This window comes from Arvicanthis niloticus, chromosome 3 (genome assembly GCF_011762505.2).
Source record: "Arvicanthis niloticus isolate mArvNil1 chromosome 3, mArvNil1.pat.X, whole genome shotgun sequence".
NCBI classification, from domain to species: domain Eukaryota; kingdom Metazoa; phylum Chordata; class Mammalia; order Rodentia; family Muridae; genus Arvicanthis; species Arvicanthis niloticus.
Window position 1 is genome coordinate 73415781 of NC_047660.1, and position 19827 is coordinate 73435607.

General features: G+C 48.1%; 1 protein-coding gene across 1 annotated transcript; it reads right to left on the reverse strand.

Annotated features, from left to right (window-relative positions):
• Positions 1-32: 32 nt before the first annotated feature.
• LOC117706181 (potassium channel, subfamily K, member 16) lies at positions 33-7997 on the reverse strand. The gene is made up of 6 exons (XM_034499043.2): positions 7845-7997; positions 7404-7652; positions 3898-4012; positions 2774-2940; positions 1891-2056; positions 33-1637 (listed from the first exon to the last, which is right to left on the reverse strand). The coding sequence occupies exons 2-6, from the start codon at positions 7614-7616 to the stop codon at positions 1420-1422; spliced, it is 879 nt and encodes a 292-aa protein (XP_034354934.1). The 5' UTR covers positions 7617-7652; positions 7845-7997; the 3' UTR covers positions 33-1419.
• Between the last annotated feature and the right edge of the window lie 11830 nt (positions 7998-19827).

Consider the following 19827-nt stretch of genomic DNA (forward strand, 5'->3'; position numbering starts at 1 on the left):
GATTCCTGCAACCCACTGCAGAGAAGAAACAGCAGCCAAGTTTATTATCACAGGACTGCTTCCTAAGCTGAGGGGCCAGGGGCTTCCTCCAAGTGCTTGCTTGTGTCACCCTAGATCTCCCTACAGCTAGTGTACTAAAAGAAATAAAATAGGGGCCAGTTGGGTATGGTTTGTCTGTGCTGTCGCGGGTTGGTAGGTTAATCGAATTTTCCTTGCTGCTTTGGAGGGAAGTCCCTGCATCTCCACCTACCCAGAACAGAAGTAGGGTCAGCATGTGTAGAGGTGTTGGAGACGTCAGATTTCAACCCTTTCCTGGGTGACAGTAAGACTTGGGTGCTGGGAACCCTCTGTCCATGTGGGTCCTTCCCTGGGACTCCCTTCAACCTCTGGGGTTCACAGTCCCACCCCACCTTTAGTGCTATAAAGAGGATACAGAACTTGGGAACCCCCCCTGTCACTGGAGAGGTGAAGGAAGTCCAAACAAAAATCAGTTCCTAATCCTGTGAGTCTGGGCCAAACCTCTCCTCCCTTCTGGCCCACAGTGTCACAATCTGGCAGAAGGACCAGGCTCAGATGAAGAGTGTTCCCGTGGGAGTCCATGCCACCAGGGAGCTCACAGGCTATGAAGCTCTTGGGATCTGCTGCCCATCCCCCAGCTTCTGGGGGGAGGGTGCAGGGGGAGTAAAGAGGTCTAAGTGTGCTCTGAGGGTCAGGGGAGGTCATGTTCAGGAGAGTGGTGGGACCTCTGGAAGGGGTCCCCCCATGTTGTTCTAGGATTCCTCTCCACTTGTGGGCAAGGAGAGCTGGAAAATTCTGACTGGCAGCCGTCTTGTTCCTTAGCTCAGAGACTCCTGAGGACGGCTTCCTGTATGCACCAAAGGCGTCCCCAGGTGTGTGTCCATCTGCCCTCCTCCAGCCACTGTCCTGAACTTTCGTTCTCCCTAGGTTTATTCCCATCAAGGATGAGGATGCCTTGGGGCTCCTTCAAGACTGACCACAAGTGAAGGCAGAAACCATCACTGTCAAAGCACTAGAGCCAGGCACAGTGCCTACTACCTAGTAGGGACCTGTTAAGAGCCTATCGTGTATGTAGTAAGTAATAGAAAAGTCAAGTCCACCTTTGCTTGCAGGGCTCCCGTGACTATGTTAAGATGGCAGTAGTGACTTGGCCACCATGATCCATGTCAGGTTTAACTTCTCCAGGTTCTCTTTGGGAGACAGGGGAAGCTCCAAGGGCAACCTTCACATCTCCATCCATGCAGATCTTAGATTTTTGTCTCCTCATCTCCCTTCGGTTACTTTGTAGGTACATCTGTCTCCTTTCTCTCTCTGGAGAGTTGCTGGGTAGTGTGTGGGTTGAAAAGAAAGGGGGAAGGGCAGGGAATGTCATGGGTTTGGGGAGGTCAGGACACTTGGGTCTCATGCAGAGATGGGGATTTTCTGTGATCTGGGCTCAGAGTCAGGGGCTGCTCCATCCTTAAGGTCCAGGCCTCTGATGAGCTGCCAGAGCCGGGAGCATCTGTGCAGAAGCAAGGATCCCAGGCTGAGGACCACCGCCAGCCACGCCAGTCCTAGGAGGATCCATATCGCTGCCAAGCTCCGATACACAGCGATGTAATGCTTGCTGGGGTCTGTGCCTGCCGGGGAAAGTGATGGCTTGTGTCTGAGGGCACTGCTACCCCCAGCTTCCATAGGAATGCGCTATCCCTGGTCCTCATACCAAGGACTACTAATAGAGGAAGCAGTGACAGCTACTATACCAGAGACTTCTGAGGAAGCCACCAAGAGTTCACAGTGGCTACAGAAGTAACCAACCTCACACAGTTGCTACCTCCATGTTCATCATCCTAGTGGGTGCCCACCAAGATAACCTGATTATCCCATTCTCACCGACAACATAGTCCCCGAAGCCAATGGTGCTGAGGGTGATGAAGGCGAAGTAAAAGCCCTCACGGAAGCTCCAGCCCTCCACATGGCTGAAGAACATGGGTGGAAAGATGAGAATGACCAGGGTCCCCAAGGTCAGGAACAGAGCCAGGCCCAGGACCTGCAGGAGCTGGAAGAGGAAGAGTCTGCCCTTGAGACCACTTAGAAGGTTCTGGAAGTATATGGGGGGGAGGTCTGGGAAAAGTCAGGTGTGTGCAGGGCAATGTTTAAACTCCACCCCACCCCATCCCTGCTGCAGACTTTTGGGTGGGACTGCACCCATGGGTGTGGGACTTGTCTGTGCCAAGCTTTCCTGAGCAGGGGAATGTGTTAGCAGGTCAAGGAAGGAGGCAAAGACCCTTTTAAACTTTAGAGTCACACTTGAGCAGGCTCCCTGAGGTCTACTCGAGCAGACTACTGTCACCCACAAACTGTTCCAGATCCCTCTGTGGGGCATGCTGGGTATCCTGGGGACTGTTTTGAACCACATGAAAGAATGTTGAATACCCATGATGACCATGGAGAGATACATAGTGTTCAGGTTCTCCATCAAAGAAGGATGCAGCACAGAGCTGCCTAGCACACAGGGACAATCCTCTCAGTCATACCCAGTGGCTGGCCCTCAGCCCTTTACGGGTAAACTCCATAGTCAAGGTGCTATGGAGCCCTTTGAGACCATGCCCTGCCCAGTCTGTATGACCCTTCTACTTATCTTTCTTCCCATACTGAATCTGTCAGGTGTCTGTATACCCAAGCCCAGCTCCCAATTCTCAACCATCTGTCCCCAGGGTCCTGGAGGGGAGGGAGGACTCTGAGAATCTGGAGGGGAGGGAGGACGGTGCCTTACCTGGGAATGCCTGGGGTGGTCCTCCCACCTGTCCAGTGTGGTCAGGTGGGCACGCAGCCCTGTGCCCAGATGGTTGAGGAAGACCACGTTGAGTGGGATGCCCATTAGGGCATAGAAGACACAGAAGACCTGCCCTGCCTCCGTGCTGGGTGCCAGGTTTCCATAACCTACAGGGCAAACAAATGTGCAGATCCAGGGAAGGGAGAACCCAGACCTGGCTCCCACCCCCAACCACCGGTTCTAGCATAGGTTTGTCTCCATCACCTCTGTGGGAAGATGAAGAGTTCCCTGTTTCCATGAACACTCACCCTATTCTCTGATAGAACAGTCTCTACTTACAGAAAGCTCATCTCCAGTGATGAAGCCCTCCTGACTGCCACTCTCTGCCTCCCTGACAGGCATGATTCCCTGAGATGCTTCATGTCATTTCTATCTAATTACCCACTTTGCCTTGTGTAATTATAACAATCTAATCCCTCTTTGGTGGATTGGAAGCTCAGAAAGCCAAGCCTGGGACAGATCCAAGTCTGTATCCCACCCCTCCTCTGTCACTCTTGCCAAGGAAGACGGATGAAACTGGACTTGGACTTAACTGAATGGAAGAGAGGTCTGTGTAAGAGAGGCCTGGAGGTTCACCAGGAGTGAGTAGAGTGGGCTTTCTGTTGGTAGCCCCTCTTTTCAGGACACTGAGCTATCAACTGCCACCTTGAGGAACAGTTCCTGTGCACAAACACCCTCCCACCTCTATCTCTCCCCCCTGAGAGAACCCTAATCCCAGGTGTGAGCTCCTCCTGTGGCCAGGTATGAAATGTTAACACACCAGGCCCAGCTATCAGCTGGTCAGGTGAAGTCAATAGGAGGGCTCTCATTCCTGCCTTTATGCAGCTGAGCTGAGGAATGGCTCTGTCTAACCTCAGTGTGACCCAGGGAAGTGAGTCTGGGCAACTACAGCTGCAGCCAGCCTGGCTGCCTTCCTTTTTCTTGGATGTCCCCTATCCACCTCCCCATCTGTGCCCTGTGTGCCACCTCGGGGATAAGCCACATCCTCGTCCCAGTGATGGCATTTAGAATAGATCCCAAGCTGAGCAAGGCCTAGGGAGGCCCCTCGCTACTCTCCCCTTTACCTATGGTGGTGACCACTGTGCCTGCAAAGAAGAAACTGCTCCCGAAGTCCCAGTTACTGGGGTTGGTGGAGTTGCCTTTGGGGTTCACACCCTTCACCCAGGCTTCCAGGATGACCTGTGGAAGTAGCAGGGTCAGCAGGGTCAGCAGTTACTGAGTGCAGCCTGTCACAAAGCTCTCAGGAGAATGCTCTCCTGTCTCTTACGTAGCATTGTTCCTGTTTCACAGAAATGGACACGAAGGCTTTTGGGGCTCTGTCCACTTACTAAGTGGCTAGCAGTTGACAGAAGTGTGTGCTCTAATGAGCCAGTGGAAAGCCAGGACCTAAGGAGGTGCTGTGGAGATGCTCTTGCTAGCTAGGAAAATCTCTCTCTCGGAGAGAGAGAGAGAGAGAGAGAGAGAGAGAGAGAGAGAGAGAGAGAGAGAGAGAGAGAGAGAGAGAAGACAAGACAGGTTTTGTGTTGAATGCTTATGGGAATGTTTGCTGCCCAAAGTAGGGTCTGGGGCTGGTAATGGGAATGAGAGCTTTTCTGGACATGGAGTGTGTGTGGGTGCTGGCAACCTCATTCTCTGGCACTCTCTAGTGAGTGCAACCCATGCCTGCTGGAGAAATCCTATCAGAGAGTCCCACAAGTGTGTGTGTGTGTGTGTGTGTGTAGTAATACTGTACACATGTGGTGTGTTAATTGCATGTGCTATGTAGTGCTGTAAGTTGTGTGTGTGTGTGTGTGTGTGTGTGTGTGTGTGTATGCTTGTGTGCTTTATGTGTCCATGTTTTGTGTTTCTAGAACAGAAACCTTAACAGGCTCGAACTTGTGCCCTCAACCTCTCATGGGGAAATGGGCAGGGTTCTCTCCCCGCAAACTCTAGCCTTCTCCCTTTAGCTGGGAATTTGTCTTAGGGTGGTGGCAGCTCAGCCTTGGTATCTGCCGGTGCCCCAAAGCCATTGGGAAGTACGGCTGCTCCTGCCTCTCTTTCCTGTGGGAACTGATGTTCACCGGCTGGGTAGAGGCCTTCTGGCCCTCACTTGGACAGGAACTAACTAACCTCTTACAGTACAGACTTTGTCTTTCCCACGAACCCAGGGAGCTGGGGCAGGCATTCCAGAGTATATTCCCTCCCTGGAGACTCTCACCCTTGGGCACAGCATTTGCCTAGGACCCTGGCTGCCCTCAGTGCATCTCTGAGCCTTCCAACATGTGGAAAAGGGGTTCTGACTCCTCTGACAGCTCTGAGTGTGGGTGAGTGACCTCAGGGAATCCAATGGTAACGGAGAAAGGGGTTGATGTACAAGCTTCCTCCCTCACTGAGCCAAGTTTGAACACTACAATCAGCACTGTGTGTGTCTCATCCTGTGAGTTCCCCAGGAACTGGATTCCCCCAAATCTGATTTCCAGGCTCCACTTGCCCTGGGAGGCAAGGGTTTGTCCTGCAACTGAGGACTTTCAGGGATGTGTCTGTTTCATCTTTCCTAGTGAGTCCTTGACTAAGCACTGGCCCCTCAGGATGCAGTCAGACCTCGTCCATCCTTGCCCCTTGACTACAGAGCTGGTTTAAGCCTTGCCACCTGTATGCCCACTCCTCATTCCGGACTCCACCACCAGCCCAGGGCAGAAGGAGGTTTGGGGGCCTTCCTGACTCAGCCTTACTTCTCGGATATTGTGGGGGCTGGAGGTGAAAAATCATACCTAAGTAACTCTATATTCAGAGTATATCCACATACAGAACAACAGTCCCCTCTGTTCATATCTCATCTAGTAGGCCTGTTGCTCTCAGTCCCAAGAGAAGTCTTGGGGCCTCAGCACCACCTGGTGAGCTCACCCAAAGCGCCTGAGTCAGCAGGTCTGGGTGGATGCTGACGCTTGCTTTCCTGACATGCTCTCAGGCGTTGCTGCTGGTGAGAGAGGACCACAGACTTCACCTTACAAATTCTTGCTTTCAGCAGTACCCTGTCCTCAGCAGGTGAGCTAGTTCAGGTAATTCACTAAGGGTTCCCCAGTAAGAAGCATGGGTGTGAGTTCTGCCTCAGCCAGTGACTGTGCAGCCTTGGCCACACCCTGTGTCTCTCACCTGCAAGATGAAGACAGTGGTTGCAGTAAGCAGCTAGGAAGAAAGCACCGCAGGGTGCTCAGACCCAGGTGCCAAATCACGATTGCCCAGAGCCCTGTCCCTACCCATGAACACACATTCTCACTGGGCCAACTGTGCTTAGCCTGCTGTTTGCCGTTCACTAATACTACCTGTTCCACCTGTCTGTCCATCTTCTCAGTGTCCCACCTTTCTGTGTGACTCCACCCTGGGACATAAGCTGGGAGCTAGCCCGAGCAGCAGTCCTGAGAAGTGGAGGAGTGTGAGAGAGGACATCTCTAGAGTGTTGCTGACTGACAGCTCATGCATGTCAACTGCAGATGCATTTTCTGTGTGGATGCATGTGTGTCTATATGCACTTGCTCATGTGCAGAGAGTTGTGTACGTGTATGTATGTGCAGGTGGCCAGGACTCAACTGCTGGTGTCATTCCACCAGTCTTGTTTGGTTTTTGCCTTGAGGCAGAGTCCCTCGCCAAACGAGAAGCTTGCCCTTTTGGTTAGGCTGGTCTGGCCTAGCCAGTGAACTCTCAAGATCCACCTGTCTCCCCAGCCAACCAACCCAATACTGGGGTCACAAGCACTTGCAGCCATACCCAGAGTTATACATGGGGGCTAGGGATCCAAATTCAGGTCCCTATGCTTACAAAACACTCTTTCCCACTAAGTTGTCTGCCTAGCTGTCTAGCTTTTTTTGTTTTCTGAGACAGGCTCTCTTGTTGGTCTGAGGCTTGACCATTTGGCAAGGCTAGCTGGCCAGAGAGCCCAAGGGATCTGCCTGTCTGGGACGTTCCAGTGCTGGGATTACAAGCCACCGCACCTGGCTTTTTTTTTTTTTAATTACATTTTAATTAGTACATAGCAGTATGTGTGGGTGTGTTTATATGTGTGTGGAAATGCATGCGCCATTGCATTTATGTCAAGCTCAGAGGACAACTTCCAGGAGTTGGTTCTCTCCTTTCCCCATGTGAGCTCCAGGAATTAATCACCAGTCATCATGCTCGGCTCAGTGCCAAGTGCCTTTACTCACTGAGCCATCTTACCTGCCCACCCCTGGCTTTTTAACAGGGAATCTGGGTCTAGAACTCAGGTCCTCATATTTGTTTGGCAGATACTTGACTGAACCGCCTCCCCAACCCCATATATGTGTGTGTGTGTGTGTGTGTGTGTATGTATGTATGTATGTATGTATATTATTTTTTTCTCATTTTACTGACGAGGACATTTAGGTGAAGTGACTGGATCAAGGTCACATAACAGACATGAGAATCAGGGCCCTGAACTAGATCTCTCCAGGCTCCAGGCTCCTCCACACTCTGCTTCCAAACAGAGAACCAATCTCTGGGTGGTAGCTCTGCACCTGTCATCAGCCCCTCCATCACCTCCCCACTCTTCCTGTCCCACCCTTTCCTACTCCCTCACCTGTACAAACTGCTCCAGAGCCTGCTGGTCCAGGCAGGTGTAGTTCTCTAAGAAGCGTAGCTTTTCCAGCTGGAACTGGTCCCTGGATTGAGCCTCTGCCTGCTTCTCCAGCAGCTGGAAGATTGTGGCCCCAAGCAGCAGGTAGCAGACATAGGCCAGAAGCAGGGGCAATACTTGGCCACCCCAGCAGCTGCAGACCCCAGCACGGGGCATGATGTGGCCAGGACCCTGCAGTGGCTGTCAGGGTGGCTGTGGGGAGAGTTGAAAGAGGTGAGAGCCCCTGCTACTGCCTGCCCTGTCCTCCACCGCACAGGTGTCTGCGGCAGGGGAGTCTGTTTGAACAGTGCGGTGTGCAAACAGGCCTGCCATCCCCCACCCAGCCTTGTTTTTCCATGCAGAGCAGCAAGGCAGCAAATGCATGGGCCCCTCAGGGACACCTACTGGCTTCTCCTGAGCTCATCTGGTCTTATCTTCTGCTTCCAAGTGAGGCTGAGTGTCTGGGAGAGAATCTGTTCAGGAGCCCACTCTGCTGGGAATGAGGGATCTTGACAACTTCAGATTCCTCACTTGGGAAGGCTCCCAGCTCAAACACAGGAGGCTGGGAGGGAAGTCTCACAAGGGTGTGGGTTGGCCTTGCTTACAGAAGGGAATAGGGAGGATTGACCTGCCTATTGGGGGAACCTGGGGCTGAGTAAACCGGAGTAAAACAAATCACAGCAAAGTAAACAGGCAGATGACAGCTTTGCTTAGCAGCAGTATCAGTTGGTGCTACTGATACTCGGGCGACCCTAGTTACTACCAGCCATCACTTCAGCCAACGGTTGAACGGTCTTGCTTGAGACCCTTGAGCAGGTTGTCTAGAGGACACTGAACTCAGGAGATGAAAGTGTGGAGAAGACAGAAACCGGACATGAGCCTCCACCCACATGGTACTGTTAGTGGCTCCTTTTTCCACAGGAAGACCCACAGTGCCTCAGTTGATTTTTGGTGGATGTGACTACTTTATTGACATTATATAATAATTCACCTAACATGCTGCACATGTTTGCAATTACTGATTTACTTTTTCTTTTCAGTTGTTAGCATAGCCTTTAACAGCTGACCCTTCTCCCCAGACTTACCTATCTGTCTGTCTGTCTGGTTTTGGTTTTAAAACAAAGACTCAAAGTAGCCCTGGCTGGCCCGGAGCAGGGTATGTAGACCAGGCTGGCTTTAAATCCACGTAGATCCACTGTCTTCTGAGTGTCAAGATTAAATGCATGACCAACTCCCATTTTATTTATTTAAAAGTATTTAGCTTTATTTTGTATATATGGGTGTTTTGCCTACATGTACACCTGTGTGCCATGTGCAGGCCAGAAGAGAGTGTCAGATCCCTTGGAACTGGAGTTGCAGGTGGTTGTGAGCTGGTATGTAGGTGCTGGGAATCGAACCTGCGTCCTCTGGAAGAGCAGAGTGTGTGCTCTTAACCATTGAGCCATCTTCTCAGGCTTATTGTTTATCAATTTTTTAAAATATTTATTTTTATGTATATGTATGTTTGTGGGTGTGGATTATGCTATGTGTGAGTGGTGTCCATAGAGTCCAAGAAGGTGTCAAATGTCCTGGAGTTGGAATTACTTGCAGTTGTGAGCTAACAAATGTGGGTGCTAAAGTTTTAACCACTGAAACACCTCTCCAGCCCCTCCTTTTTCTTTTGAAACAAAATCTCATCTAGCCCAGGATGACCTCAAACTTGGCATTTAGTTGAGCCTGACCTTGAGCTGATGATCCTCTTGTTCTGCACCTCTTTGCGGATGGGATTACATGTGTGTGCTCTACGGTTGGTTTATAGGATGCTGGGGTCTAAGCTAGGGCTTGGCGAGTGCTAGGCATGCATTCTACCAACTAAACTACATCCCCAGCCTGTATGTTTGGTGTCTGAGACACTTAGCACAATGCCAGCTCTTGGACAGCTTGTTTGTTAAGGTGCCCGACTTGGATGCTGGGAACTAACCCTCAGGTCCTCTGGTAGAACAGGAAGTACTCTTAACTGCTGAGCCATCTCCTCAGATATCTCTACTTATAGTGTACATAAATACATTTTATTGCCTAAGACAAACAGCTTGAAAAATAGAAACCTTCTGGCTCAGTGGTTAAGAGCACTGGGTGCTCTTTCAGAGGACCTGGGTTGGGTTCCCAGCACTCACATGGCAGCTCACCACGATGTAACTGCAGTCCCAGGGGGTCCAACACCCTCCTCTGGCCTCCTGGGATGCTAGCTGCATGTAATGCACAGATAAATACCCCCAGGCAAAAAACACACACCTAAAATTAAAAATAAAGGAAACAAACTTTAAAAAAGAAAAATAAACCCTCACATCCCCATACTTCTATATGCCTATTTATCTTTCTAGTGGGAAGTTTGCTTTGGTGGGTACATGTAATTGTTTTAATAAGTGCATTTATTTCCATTAAATCTTTAAGTTGACTTCTAAAGTAATGGGCTTAATTATGGCAGTTTCATCTATAGATGTCATCGTACTTTATTCTTACTCATCTCTCTCCATTACTGCCTCCCCCATTATTTTAATTTCATTTCTGTTGCTGTAATAAAATACCCTGACAGAAGGCAATTTATGAGTTGTTTATTCTGAGGGGGTCTATTTTACTTATTATTCCAGGTCTTTGTGAGGAAGTCAAGGCAGGAACTCAAGCCAGTCAAGAGCAGAGAGAAAAAAGGGGGGTATTTATGGATCCTTGCTTGCTTGCTTTTGAACTACTCAGTTTCATCACCCATACAGTTCAGGACCCCTGCCTAGGGAATGGTGCTGCCCACAATGGGCTGGGTCTTCCTACACAAATTAACAATCAAGAAAGTCCCCAACAGACATGTCCCTATAGAGAATTCCTCATGAAGACTCTCTTCCCAAGGAATACTAGACTGTGTCAAGTTGATGGTTAAAACTAACCAGCACATGCACACCCACTTCGCTCTTTATCTGATATACTACCACCCTCTGTTTTTATGTCAATGCATTCCATTACCCTTCCCCAGCCTTACTTCCTCAAGGCCCAATTTCTACTTCCTCATAGAAATAGAAACATACACACACACACTTAAATTTAGCAGTACTGTCACTCTGAGTCTGGCTCACTTCAGAGTGTCACATAATCTTCAGTTCTGTGCATTTTCCTACCAATGTCTTGATTTTACATTTTTTAATGGACAAGCAGTATTCCATGGTGTGTAGATACCGCATCTTCTTTGTCCATCATCTGTGGTTGGCAGTATATTTCACTGAATTTTTTCCTTCACATTCACCTTGAAAGTAGTCACCCCGCCACACACACACACACACACACACACACACACACACACACGTGTAGTAGTTAATTTTCTCATTGCCGAGACAATACCTGACAAAAGCAACTTAGGGAAGGAAGGGTCTATTTTAGTTCACAATGTGGGGGTATATCATGTTCATCATGGCAGGAGAGGAGGCATGGCTACAGGAGTGTGAGGCAACTGGTCACATCACGTTGGAAGTCAGGAAGCAAAGAGAGATGAGTCCTATGGTCAGATTGCCTTCTTTTTTTCCTTTCTTTCTTTTTTTTTTTTTTTCTCATTCTGGGATTCCAGCTATCAGGTGGAGTCCTGCTCTCATTTAGCAAGGATCTTCCCACGTCAACAAATTCGATCTAGAAACTCCCTGGTGGAGGTTTGTAACACACAGAATTTTGTCTCCTAGATCCTGTCAAGTTGACAGTCAACACTGACCATCACACATGATTTGTACTATATCCACAGAGTTATAAAAGCACTGTTACCAACTATTGCTTCAAAGAGGAGCACTGCTCTCATTAGCTTTTGCTCCTCTTTCACACAAGCCTGGTCCCTCAGCCTACGGGAACCTGTTTTCTATCTCTATTAGATTTCCCTATTCTGGAAATTTCATACAAAAGAAGTGTGACAAAGATGAGCACCAGGACCACTCCTTGGCATCTGGACGGAACCAACTCCTGCCACTCTCTGCCTTCCTCTATTTGTGTTTCCTGGCTCGGATCCTGGCTCTGTAGAAAGGCAGAGTGTTCATAAGAACATTTACATGGTCAGGTCACAGGTGTCCGGCACCAGATGGGACATCTTTGGGTCAAGTAACTAAACAGGCAAGAATCTGGAAGTAAGCTTCTACCATCAAAGGGGGTGTGGACATCACAGGTATAGGTACCACTTCGTAGAAGCTCTGGTGTGCAGATGCTATGGCTATCCTGTCAGAACAAACAACCACCACTATTTTTATAATAAGGTGGAGATGAGAGTATACACGTGCAGGTGTAGAGGAATGTGGTGGCTTGAATGGAAATGCCCTCCCCCCATACTCTTCTCATATATTTGAATGGTTAGTCCCTAATCAGTGAAAATATTTAGGAATGATTAATAGGTATGGCTTTGTTAGAGAGGGTGTATCACTGGGGTGGACTTTGAGGCTTCAAATATAAATATATAAATATATAAATATATAAATATATAAATATATAAATATATAAATATATAAATGTGTGTGTGTGTGTGTGTGTGTGTGTGTGTGTGTGTGTGTATGAATGTGTGTGTGTATGTCAGGCCCAGTTAGCACTCTCTCTGCTCCATGCTTGTGGATCAAGATATAGGTTCTTAGAGCTGGAGAGATGTCCCAGCAGTTAAGAGCACTGGCTGCTCTTCCAGAGGTCCTGCATTCAATTCCCAGTAATCACATGGTGGCTCATGACCATCTCCAATGCAATCTGATGCACTCTTCTGGCATGCAGGTGTACATGCAGATAGAGTATGTATGCATATATGATAAATAAAAATAAATCTTAAAAAACAAAGATGTAAGCTCTCAGCTACTGCTATAAGTGTTATGTCTGCCTGCCACCATGCTCCCTGTCAGGATGGTCATCAACTTGCCCTCTGAAACTGTAAGAAAAGGGCCAGTAAACTCTTTCTTCTGTACGTTTCCTTGGTCATGGGGTCTCTTAACAACAACAGAAAAAAATAACTAAGACAATGGACCTTTCAGAAAACTAAAGCAAGGGGAAGAATGCTTATGTTTTTCAAACATATGAAAGGGGGGGGGTGTTTCTCCTCTGCTACAAAGCCCAACATGAAACACAAGACAACATCACTGGGGTGAGATGAGGCAGGAGCACAGCTACTTAGCACTAAAAGTGAAAAAAGATGTGGTACATTTGAGAGGCAGTTATGAGGAGAACTGGGGAGCCATCTTTTCTGAAACCTCTCTGCTTGCCTGCATGGCCATGTGGAAGGGGTGACATGACACAGTTCTCACCCCTGGAGCAGAGCCAGCAAGGTGTGGTCCTCCACGAGTGTTGACAGTTGCTGTGGGCATAGGGCTTGTTTGTATAGTAATGTATATAATTTACTGTATGTTCCTCTTTTGGGAAATACTCCCCCTGCCAAAGTTAATGACTCTATGATAATTAGAAGCAGTACAAGTCCGGGAGGTAAGACTGTGTCTATGTCCTTAGCAAAATTGGTAAACACTATGACCTTCAGAAAAGCCCTTAAGGCTGTGGGAAAGAACTCTAAAATCATGAGTTCAAAAATATATAATTTCTCACCTATGCAAAATATAAGGATGCAGTATGAATCATATGAGGAGCTTCATGGACCTAAAAGAACAGAGGCAGATGCATTATGAGCCAGCTTGTCAGAAAGATACAAAAGCAAGCAGAAACAAAGGCAGACAGATTTCTGCATTCAAGGTCAACCTAGGACTAGGACAGAGTAAATTTAGACCCAGGTGTGGTGGGAATGGTGAACTCAGAGACAAATCCCACCCAGCTAGCTTATTGTCTGTGCTTACAAAGGCAGGCAGTCTCTGAATTCACTTGCATTGTTAAGAAAAATGTGATTTCTGTCTTTTTCTAGGAGTTAAGGTGCTAATATCAAAATGCAGATTTATGGGATAATCAGAAGGGAACCTTAGGTGGATGATTGATTTGATATGTAAATAAAAGACTGGGCTTTGGTCTGTGAGAGCTGAGCTGTCTGGTGATCTTTAGAAAGCTGTCTCGACCAGAGCACAGGCTGTCAGCTTGTACCCACAATTTGGCTTCAAGTCATTCTTTTTGTTGTCCCAAACACTCTTTCTTCAGAAACCCTCTCTAAGCTGAGGCTGGTCCTTGGCATCTGCTGGTTCTGGCTTTCTGATGCATCCAAGATATGGATGAAGACTCTCTCAAGAACACGTCTATGTGATTAGGGAAATTCTTGAAACCCATTGTTGTTGTTTTGAGACTGTTGTATATAACCCTGGTTGGCTTGGAACTCATAGCATAGATCAGGCTGGCCTCGAACTCACAGAGATCCATCTGGCTCTGCCTCCTGAGTAGTGGGATTAAAAGCAGGTGCTACCACACCTAGCAGATTTTCTGAAAACAGAGTCTAAGATTTAGCCCATAAAATCCACAGGTATTGGAATACATACGTGAGCCTAATGGTAGTGGCGCATGCCTTTGATCCTAGCGCTTGGGAGGCAGAGGCAGGTGGATCTCTGAATTTGAGGACAACCTGGTCTACAGAGTGAGTTCCAGAATGGCCAGGGCTACACAGAGAAACCCTGTCTTGAAAAGCCAACCAATCAACAAACAAAAGACAAAGGTGAAATGTGAGTGAAAACAAGTCATGGGGTCCTTAAAGCTCTCTGTCCTATTGAAGAGACCCTCACCTCCACCCCTTCTTTCTCATTCCCTCACAAGGTTCAGGAAGCTCAGAAACAGAGTCATAAAGCTGCACCCACAGGTTAGATAGGCAGTAAATATTTTGTAGAAAGAGAAGACTCTTCCTCAGAGCTGCCTTCCAGTTGGACAGAGAGCTCCAGGGATGCACCTTGTAGGTTGTCACCCATGCCGGGGTGAGCTTTTTAGAGAGATTCAGCCACCTTTGAGTCATGTATACTCCCCAGGAAGCTCATTGGCTCACCAAGCTGGCCTTCGGTGGGATGGTTTCTTAGGTCTGTATAGTTCATGGTCTATCTGGAGTGAACAGAAATTTTTTTTACATCTCTCCAGGGAAAGCCACACAGCCTTCTGACTCTTCCTTCTTCTTTCCTTCCCTCTATTCCATCTACATATCCAAAGTGAGTATCCTCTATGTGTTGGGATCTGTTGGCCTTTAGTGTGTGGGCTATTGCGTCCTCCCCATCCCCAACACACCAGCCCCAGCCCAGTATGCCCTTGTGTAGATACTGCTCTTCTGTGAGCAAGAGCTACTAGACATGAGGCATGATTTATGACCCCTTTCGGAGAAGTATTACTGCTAACGGGCAGAGCCAATTTGTGCTTCCCAAGTGGGGAGGGCAAAATCAATTAATGACAAATGTAAAATGGCCAGGCAGGTTTGATGGCAGAGAGTGGGCTAACATCTGGAGATGATAAGAGATTTTCTGAAGCTGAACTAATAGAGAGATTGGAGGGGGAAAAAAGATCAATCCCATGTACAATGGACAGGGAATCCAGAGTAAACAGATAGCTGGCCTCGGGCTTCCTTCCATCTGAATGAGCCCCAAGATAAGGAAAAGGACAGGCCACCCACATGACCATCCAACATAGGTATTTGCTTATGGACTCATTCAACCGACATGTCTGCATAGAGGTAAAAGGATGCTGGCCAAACAGGAGTCAAGGGGAGAGGATGAGGCCCACATGCCCCAGGTTTGTGTTCTGTATGAGAAAGGGTAGGAGAGAGGAGGGGCCACCTTAATGACCTACTTAATAGAACCAAGTGGCTGAAGTGCTGAGTTGTAGGCAAGGATGCTGGGGGCTCCTGGACATTTCCTTACAGTGGTAATGTAAGAGAACATTTTATGTGGGACAGATGGTACAGTCTTTCTTTATGAGTCTTTATTTATCTGGCAGGTCAATCTCAGATGAGAGCCAGCTTGATGTGACCAGAAGTGAGAATGTGGGATGGTGAGGGGTGATTTGAGAGGACTCTCCTATTAAATAAGCAGCCATGCATGTTGTTGATGTTTTTAAAGATGTGTTTACTGGATTGTTTTATGTGCATAAATGATTTGCTCTCATAAATGTATGCACACCATATGGGTACCTGGTACTAAAAGATAGTGTTGGATCCCCTAGAACTGGAGTTACAGATGGTTGTGAGGCCTGTGCTGGATAGTTTTATGTGAACTTGACACAATCTAGAGTCATTTGAAAGGAAGGAACCTCAACTAAGAACGTGCCTCCATAAGATGGGGCTGTAGGCAAGCTGGTAGTCTCACTAGAACAGCCCTTGGAGTTGGCTGTGACTTGACTTGCCTGGGAAATGCTGCTCCAGTCTCCAAGCTGACTTGGCATTGCTTTCTATATCTTCCAGGATATGGGATGTGAGGACAACAGCTATCAAATGAATCTTAAAGCATCACTGGAGTGAAAGAAGCAAGCCTAAGCAAGCCTAACCATGCAGACACATGTCCAGCCTCTGCTTGTGTCTCCAAAGCAGATCACAGAGCTAAGCCCACATTTACTGTGTGTGTGGAAGGAGTTCTTATCCTGTGAGTCTTTGCTAATGAAAGCTTTGGATGTAAATTCTATAAAGGCAGAGAAAATTTACCACCAGTTATTCAGTATCCCAGTTTCTTGATCTGATTTCTAGAACTCACTCTTAAAAACAAAAACAGCTACCATGTTCAGCCACCATGTTTTTCTTTAAAAAAAAAAAAAAAACTATTAGCTGGGCAGTGGTGGTGCATACCTTTAGTTCCAGCACTCAGGAGGCAGGGGCAGGCAGATCTTTGTGTATTTGAGGCCAGCCTTGTCTACAGTGTGTTTCAGTATAGCCAGGGATACACAAAGAAACCTTATCTCAAAATCAAAAATTAACAAAAATAATAAAGAATCAAATAATAAACAAATAAATATAATACTCTTATTGCTATCGTGAAGAGGGCACATTGTGTGTATGTGGGTAAGTATGCCACAACACACCAGCGGAGATCAGAGGACAAGTGAGAATCAGGCCTCTTCCTTCCGTGTGGGCACTGGAGCTCAATCTCAGGCCATCAGGATTGGCAAGAAATGCCTTTAGTTGCTGAGCCATCTCTCTGGCCTCCAGAAATCCCTTTTGCAAGATCTGAGAATGCACTTCCCACGTTACTCTCCTCCTGAGGAGGGAATGACAGAGGCTGAATTAGATCAGGGGTTGGACCAGGGTCACTGGCCATGCTGCTTTCCAGAGAAGCTTTTTTTTTTTTTTTTTTTTTTTTGATTTTTCGAGACAGGGTTTCTCTGTGTAGCCCTTGGCTGCCCTGGAACTCACTCTGTAGACCAGGCTGGCCTCGAACTCAGAAATCCGCCTGCCTCTGCCTCCCAAGTGCTGGGATTAAAGGCGTGCGCCACCACCGCCCGGCTTCCAGAGAAGCTTTTAATCTCCACATTTGGACTCAAACATTCCTCGTTGTCCCTGTCCACTGAGCTGAGGATAGGTACTAGAGCATCCTTTCAAAGTATTCATCTCTTCTTCCCATTTGGGGAACCGCTGGGGAAAGGTTCACTGTGGTCCAGCCCCGGTCCACATCAAAGGTCCAACATCCACTGAGAGGTGTCAGGTAGGTTGACTGACAGTGACATATACCAGGCTGTGTTTCTCTCTTCCTTGCTTCCTGTCCTGCCTGGGTGGCTATTTCACACCCTGTGTGTCAGGCTGTATCACATTTAGAAAGTCAACAGACCCCAGCAAGTTCTAGGAAATGGAGACATCAAGGTTTTCCAGGGACATAGATACCAATCACAAGGGACTCTGGCAAGTTCTGTGTTATCTCCAGGGACCTGAGTAAATACAGATTCACACAAATCCTGTGGAATCATGGGGAGTCTTTAAGAGTCAGGTTGTAAAGGCTGCGTTTGGTTTTTACCTCATACTATTAGCTTTACTAGGGACTTTACTGAATGGTAGGGCTAAGAGGACCATGAGTGGCACCCTTCCCTGTTGGGACTCAATCATTAATCCACAGGGAAGCAGAAAGAGTGACTGTAGCCCAAGAAGTGGGCGTGGGTTCTGGCTGTGGCACACACAGAAGGAGGGGCTGTTTAGTAAGCACCGGCTCTGCACCGGGAGCACAGAAAGGAGCCAAGAAACAGGCCCTGGCTGTTATAGAGCTCTGGCATTTAACACCTGTGGCAGCTCAGGAAACCAGCCATGGAAAGGCAAGCCCAGTCTGCCCTGTGCTTCTGGTTCCTAACCATATAAGCCAGGCAATGGCTAAGAAGAGTGTTGCAGACCTGCTTAGCTTCAAGGTGCCTAAAGAGGAGAAAACCAAACAAATAAACAAAACTAGAAGTCCATGTCACTGTGTCACCTCCTTGTTATACTTCTGGAACAGACATACCAGGAGCATTGGAGTGTATCTTTATTCAGGTGTCATCATCTCTAGGCACTTCTCTCCTTCCTCAGCCCCACCCAACTATAGCTGGGTTGGGACCCCAGCACAGGCAGCACCTGACTCTGCTCCCTCCTTCCCTCTTCTGTTCACCTACCTGCATCACAGAGCCAGAGTGAGGAGTGCTGGGAGAGTCACTGAGGCAAGACTACTAGGCAGTTATGCTCTCCCTGTGTGGATGGGAGTTTCAGCCTTAATTCTGTAGAGTCTCGTGCAATTGAGTGGGATGAGAGCCCATGTACTGATGGCCACAGGGCTCTGGGGAGCTTCTCAGTATTCTCTTGTCCTGTGAGATACTCAGACTACAGGGTACATAGCTCCCTAGGGACAAGGCAAGAGCAGGTTCTGCCTATAAGGGTTGGGACCCTGACCGTCAAAGTACTGTGCATGCTACTGTCTTATCTGAGGCTCTGAAGCCCTGCCTGGCCTGCCACGGCATTCCTGAGCTTCTCGGCTAGGAGTAGGCTAGAGTGGTGGGCTGATGGATAGTTATAATGGATTATTATCCTCCTGAGTCACTGCCTGAAGCTTTCCCTACCCGTACACTATGATGGTGTGTTGCACTATCTCTAGTTGTCACAAACCTGCAGTGAACCGGAACCTCCATCCTGCCCTGAGCTCCCTAGCTTTTCCCATCCTGCCAATAGCTCTATCAGGACCTCCCAACAACCCCGCCCATCCTCTGACATCATCCTCAAAAAAGTATCCCTGTCCTCCTCTGGCCTCAAATTCCCCAATCACTCCCAACTGGCTGATGTCATATCCAAGGTCACTAGTGAGGGGTGGGGTCTTCATCTTCATGTCAATCATTCTATCTGCATTCAGGCTTGGACTCCCAAGAGAAAGTTGCTTCCCAGGCCTGAAGAGATAGGGTTGGTTAGCTCAAGGAACATTTCCAGGACTGGCTGGTGCTCAGGGGAAGCTGGCCAGCAATCAACTCACCCTGAACCCTCCCTGCCAGACAGAATTTACTCCCCAGGCTCCGAGGCAGAAGGTGAAAACCAAAACCACCCTATGGTTTTCACTGATGTGTCTACTTTACACACACACACACACACACACACACACACACACACACACACACACACACACTTTAAAATAAATCTTCAAACATTCAGTGTTGAGTTCCACCCTAGACTTACAGGCTTAAGTTTGAATCCTTACAGAGTCCTTCTGTGGCACACAAAACTGCAAGCACTGGAATTGATGGTGCGTAGCTCATCTGCTCAAAGTTTGGCTGATAAAATAGGTGCAAGAAGGGACTTCTGAGAGATCCGCTGGGTGAAGTGATGACTACAACATTTTAAAGCATTTTGGTGCACAGGGGGCTGAGGGGTGAGGTTGGTGAAGGCACAGCAAAGAGGCAGCTGCAGCCATCCAGAACTGGACTGTGGAACCTGGCCACAAGTAAGGATCGTGCTCTCTGCCTCTGTGGTATGAGTGAGCAGAATGGGCGATCAGCAAAGTCCACTGAATATGGGGACTAAGCAGATAGAACAATGTTGCTTGTGCCTGTAGTCTGAGGGGCTAGCACTGTGTGTGAGCCCATTGTGAAATTTAGCAGATTGTTCTTTATTTTTTTAACATATTCTTACTGATTAATTAAGTAATTAGTTAATTAATTTATTTAGCTTGCGTGCATGCGCACCTGTGCCTGTATGCCTGCAGGCCACATTCTGCATTAGGAGGTCAGAAGACAATCTATGGACATCAGCTCTCTCCTTTCACCATGAAGACACTGAAGAGGGAATTTGGGCCATCAACCTCCCCAGCCTGGGTTTCAATTAGTTAATGCTGTTGTTGGAAGATGGCTGGGAGTCTGAGCCAGCTCCAACCTCAGCTCCCCTAACTCCCCATAGATACCACATGCAGCAGTGCCCAGGAGGTTGATGAGACAAGAGTACACAGCAGAGCCCAGAGCACACCGTACTCTGTAACACAGTTCGTCACATGAGCAGACCACCATATAGCTTCCCATCAATGGATCGCCACACAGC